The 4,702-nt window shown below is 57.1% G+C and overlaps 1 protein-coding gene and 1 long non-coding RNA gene across 2 annotated transcripts in view; both read left to right on the top strand.

The window, feature by feature from the left end:
- TUBGCP3 (tubulin gamma complex component 3) overlaps positions 1 to 1,832 on the top strand; it is a 66,530-nt gene extending 64,698 nt beyond the window's left edge. Inside the window, exons 23-24 of the mRNA XM_077754009.1 lie at positions 1,471 to 1,618; positions 1,743 to 1,832. Coding sequence (XP_077610135.1) covers positions 1,471 to 1,618; positions 1,743 to 1,832 — 238 coding nt within the window. The remainder of the gene's footprint in view (positions 1 to 1,470; positions 1,619 to 1,742) is intronic.
- Positions 1,833 to 2,008: 176 nt separating this feature from the next.
- LOC144223219 (uncharacterized) lies at positions 2,009 to 3,906 on the top strand. The gene is made up of 2 exons (XR_013332627.1): positions 2,009 to 2,890; positions 3,436 to 3,906. It is a non-coding gene; the product is annotated as an uncharacterized LOC144223219 (long non-coding RNA).
- The last annotated feature ends 796 nt before the right edge of the window (positions 3,907 to 4,702 follow it).

Below are 4,702 nucleotides of genomic sequence, written 5' to 3'. Positions count from 1 at the left end.
GCGGCGTGCACGCTCCTGGTGGCGGAGTCTGTCGAATCTAAGGCCTGGTTTTATACGTGGAGTTGAATATATTTGTAATATCACCGAGTTAAATAGGCTGGTTTGCAATATTCAGATTTATTTTTTAAAGTCTTCATATTTAAGAGATCCCACACTTCGTTGAGGCTTCGTAAGCTCTCCATGATATAATTTATATTTGTCACTTTTTCAGAAATACCCGTTGCTTTTAGAGAAAATTAGAACCAATGGATGTTCATCAGTTAAGATGGTAACGTTGTTGCTATTTTTTTAACCTCCTCCTCAGAGGCAGTTTCTGTTCCGTAATCAAACTGAGTTGAAACAGAATGTCCTTACTAAGAAAATATACAGAGCATTTTATTTTGGTTCATAGTGTATAAAATGTTAACCTCTGTAAGAACCTTTACACGTTTATTCTTCTTTCAAAGTTTACATTTTTATATTTAATTTACTTTTCGAGATAACTTCTGAAATAGTGTAGGACGTAGGGGTGACTTGAGCCACCCTCAAGCCTAGACTTCCTCACCTGTCGGCCGAAGGGACGATGTAAATACGGAGACTAGGAACTGAATGAACTATTTTATTTTCAAATTCCGATGAGCATTGGAAAGAAACTGACTCGAATAATGAAGATTTCTTTTTTCCTTCCTATTTTTTCACTGTAAATATTTATATACTACTGATCAGATGTGGGGGGACTGTTTTTTGTAACAATGTCATATCAAGTCACATAAATCTGCCTTTATTATGTTGCATAAGTGAAACTTAGAGAATTAAAAGCCCTCACCTTTCACTGTATCGGTTCTTCCCTGGATGGAGCAGCCGTGAGGAGAGCCGTCCCCTCGCCAGGTTGCAGGCACGCGTGGGGACAGGGGTGACTCTCAGGGCTGGCGCTGCCCTCTAGCCTGCCCGGCTCCCCCGCCCGGCTCCCCGGGGTGCTTGGGCCCCCTCTCTGCAGAGTGCGTCTGAACGCCATAGGAGAGCAGTTTGGTTTCAGTGGAAGAGTTTGTAAACGTGGGACTTGGAGCCGGGTTCTGTCCCGGCAGGCGGCCTGGGAATGCCCGTGTGCCGTGTGTGGTGAGCCTCCCGTGGGACGTTCCCGAGCCCGGCCAGAGCGGAGCGAAGGAGNTCCCCGATGGTGCTGGGCTGCAAAACCACCCCGGAGTTCTCTGGAAAATCCTCTCCGTACAGGCACCGATGTGGACTTTTTGTGAAAGCAAAGTGGCGTGATGTGGGCTTTGGAAAGCAGGCTCACCTGTGTCCCCGAGAGCTGTCCCCCAGGCGTCTGACCTTGACACCTGTTGACAGTGTTCCTCCTCTAGTCCTGAGCACAAGCCACTCTGGAAAACGCGAGCCCGGATTTGGGGACAGAAACTCCGCTTGAGCTGAGGAGGCACGACTTGCGGGTTACGGAGGCCTCTCTGGGGGGCCCCGGGTGGGGGTTTCTGGCAGAACTGTGGGCCTGGTAGGTGAGGGGGCAGCACAGAGGGCCCGGGCAGCCCGGGTCGTTTCAGATCCCACGGCGGCGGGAGAGCCCGCCGCNNNNCCCGGCGTGGCTCCGGGCGGGACGGCCGCTGCGCCGACCGTGCAGGCCTGTTGTGTAGGTCAGACAGGACGGTGTGCGTGTCCTGGATGGAGCGCCTGCGTCCCGGTGTGTCCCAGGCAGCTCAGGGGAGCCCAGCCCGGCTTTCCTACCGCTGAGGACGCCTCTTCCCGCCCGGCAGGGTCGGGTGCTGGGGCCGCAGGCGCGCGCGATTCTCCCAGCCCGTGGGACGCCACGGGACAGCCAGCACGGAAACGTCACTAGGAAGTAAGCACTGTTGTCACATAGGCACAGTCTCCGTGAGGGGATGAGTGTTCCCAGAAACTGGCACCCGGGGGTCTGGGGACGGAGCCGGGGGGCCAGCGGCCTCCCTGTGGGCATGGCCCCCGGGCGCGGAGAGCGCTGCTGTGCACGCTGTGGCCTCGGCAGGGAGGACAGGCNCGGGCGTGTGGAGACGCGAGCGCGGCTCCTCGGGAAAGGCAGTCGCTCCCCTGGCCACGGGGGGCTCGGGCTCGCCGGGCAGAAGCTGCTGATGGTGCCGCCGGCCGTGGGGCGGAGGTCGCGGTCCTGACGTCGTGATCGTCCATCCCGGTGACGCTGCTGGGCTTCAGGGGGCCGGGTGCCCGGCGCGTGCAGGTGGGCGTGTCAGCAGCAGCCGTTTCACGTTCTGCTGTGGTTCTGAGCTCCACGCTCCTCTTTCTAGGGAATCGCGCGCTTTCATGTTGGTTGGCATTGATGGTCGTGTGGACGCCCTCGTGGTTACTGAGATACCCCCGTTCGAACCGTAGCCCCTCATTCCTGATCGGGCGTGTTCGTGTTTTCTGCTTGCTTCCTGGTCACTTTGGCCGGTGCGGTCACGGTGTGTGTCTTTCAGGAATTACCTCGTGATATTACCATTTTGCTACACACAGATGCGCGTTTTTTGCTTTACTTTTAAATGACTGTTCTGTATTTAATATGTTCCTCTTCTCCTTTGGGTTTATTTTTTTTCCTGAATTGAAAGCTTATGGAATTTCTCTTCCTTGTGTTTCTGATGGAGTCATCTCGGCTTTGACCCACATCCCGGGCTTGCCCGGAGTGCACCTGCCACGTCCTTCGTTCTGACTAGCCCGTGGCTCCCCCGCTCTGGCCGAGACCTCGAGGAAGTTTGCTCTTTCCCTCACTTTGTTGTTGCCGAAAAGGAAGAATAACAGGAGGGTACGCAAACGTGTCAAACCACGTCCAAAAGTGGAACGCTCCCGTGCGAACGGGTAGGACGCCAGCACGGAAGGAGACGCCCACAGTGAGAGGGAAGCGCCCGGAAGCCGGCGCTCGTGTGCCCTGAAGTAGGTGAGGGTCCCCGCGCAGGTCGGCGGATCGGCTGCGGGCAGACCGTGTGGGAAGAACTGCAGCGGAGACCTTTGCGCTCCCTGCACGCAGGGAGACACGTTCACCTGTTGACCCTCAACGTTGTTTCCGGCGTTTGCTATAAATGATTCGCCGTGAACAGCTGTGTCAGCGCCTCTCTGGATAAATGCCGCCGTGTCCCCGGAGGCCGGGGAGGGGCCCGCGGCTCACGACCGCGGAGCCTGGCCGGCGCGGGCAGCGCGTGCGCTCAGAGCTGCGGGCTCCTCCCGTCCGTGTCTCCGGTTCCGATGTCCTCACGGGTGTGCGCTGGCCTCTCACGGGGGCTTTAACTTGCCGTTTCTCTGGTGCCTAATGGCCCCGGGCGTGCTTTCATACGCTCAGCGGCCGTGAAATTGTGTCTGCTGAGATGTTTTCCCGTGTTTTATTGGGTTTTTGTTTTCTTACAGAGTTTTGAGAATTCTTTACCTATATCTGGATATTCGTCTTTGATCATACAGGTGATTTGCAAACATATTCTCTCTGTTTAGGCCTTTTTAAGAGACGTGAGCATCCCCCAGGCTCTGTGCTCATCAGCAAAGACTTTTATTTCCGTCCGTGGCGTGGCCAGTCTCCCGCGGGCATCGTTTGCAGGGAAGAGACTCTGGACCAACGAGAATGTGTAGAGAATCTTAACAAAGCTGCTACTGCTTGTTGTAACCACAAACTGAAACTTGTCAGAGGAAGTGATGTCTGTGTATCAGCCTGCAATTAACCGAGAGTCCTCTCCGTGATTATAGTCGTTTCCACTTGTTGTCAACTTCAGATCGTACTGTGAGCTTGGAGCTGCCGGTCCCTCACGGGTGTGGAGCGCCTGCACCCTGCCTCCTCTGAACTACACGGCAAATCCCAAATATTTAGTATGAAAAAAGGAATGTAAAATAGCTCAATATTTTTTCATACAGTACATGTTGAAGTGATATTTTCTATATGTTTGCTTAAATAAAATATATTAAAATTAATTTTGTCGGCTTTTTTTCTTTTTAAATATTGCTACTAGAGAGCTGTAAATTACCTAAGCATCTCCTGTGTGTTTCTGCTGGAAGGTGCTTTTTCTGTTCTGTTCAGGACCCCTGTCCCTGCGGGGCCCCTGTCCCTGCGGGGCCCCTGTCCTGGGTCCCTGTCCCTGAGGGTCCCTGTCCCTGCGGGGCCCCTGTCCCTGCGGGTCCCCTGTCCTGGGCCCCTGTCCCTGCAGGTCCCTGTCCTGGGTCCCTGTCCTGGGCCCCTGTCCCTGCGGGTCCCCTGTCCTGGGTCCCTGTCCCTGAGGGTCCCTGTCCCTGCGGGGCCCCTGTCCCTGCGGGGCCCCTGTCCTGGGTCCCTGTCCCTGAGGGTCCCTGTCCCTGCGGGGCCCCTGTCCCTGCGGGGCCCCTGTCCTGGGTCCCTGTCCCTGAGGGTCCCTGTCCCTGCGGGGCCCCTGTCCCTGCGGGGCCCCTGTCCTGGGTCCCTGTCCCTGAGGGTCCCTGTCCCTGCGGGGCCCCTGTCCCTGCGGGGCCCCTGTCCTGGGTCCCTGTCCCTGAGGGTCCCTGTCCCTGCGGGGCCCCTGTCCCTGCGGGGCCCCTGTCCTGGGTCCCTGTCCCTGAGGGTCCCTGTCCCTGCGGGGCCCCTGTCCCTGCGGGGCCCCTGTCCTGGGTCCCTGTCCCTGAGGGTCCCTGTCCCTGCGGGGCCCCTGTCCCTGCGGGGCCCCTGTCCTGGGTCCCTGTCCCTGAGGGTCCCTGTCCCTGCGGGGCCCCTGTCCCTGCGGGGCCCCTGTCCTGGGTC

The sequence above is a fragment of the Crocuta crocuta genome, unplaced genomic scaffold (assembly GCF_008692635.1).
Source record: "Crocuta crocuta isolate KB4526 unplaced genomic scaffold, BGI_CrCroc_1.0 scaffold31, whole genome shotgun sequence".
NCBI lineage: Eukaryota > Metazoa > Chordata > Mammalia > Carnivora > Hyaenidae > Crocuta > Crocuta crocuta.
The sequence above is the reverse complement of the archived record's forward strand: the minus strand, read 5'-3'. Positions and strand labels throughout refer to the sequence as shown.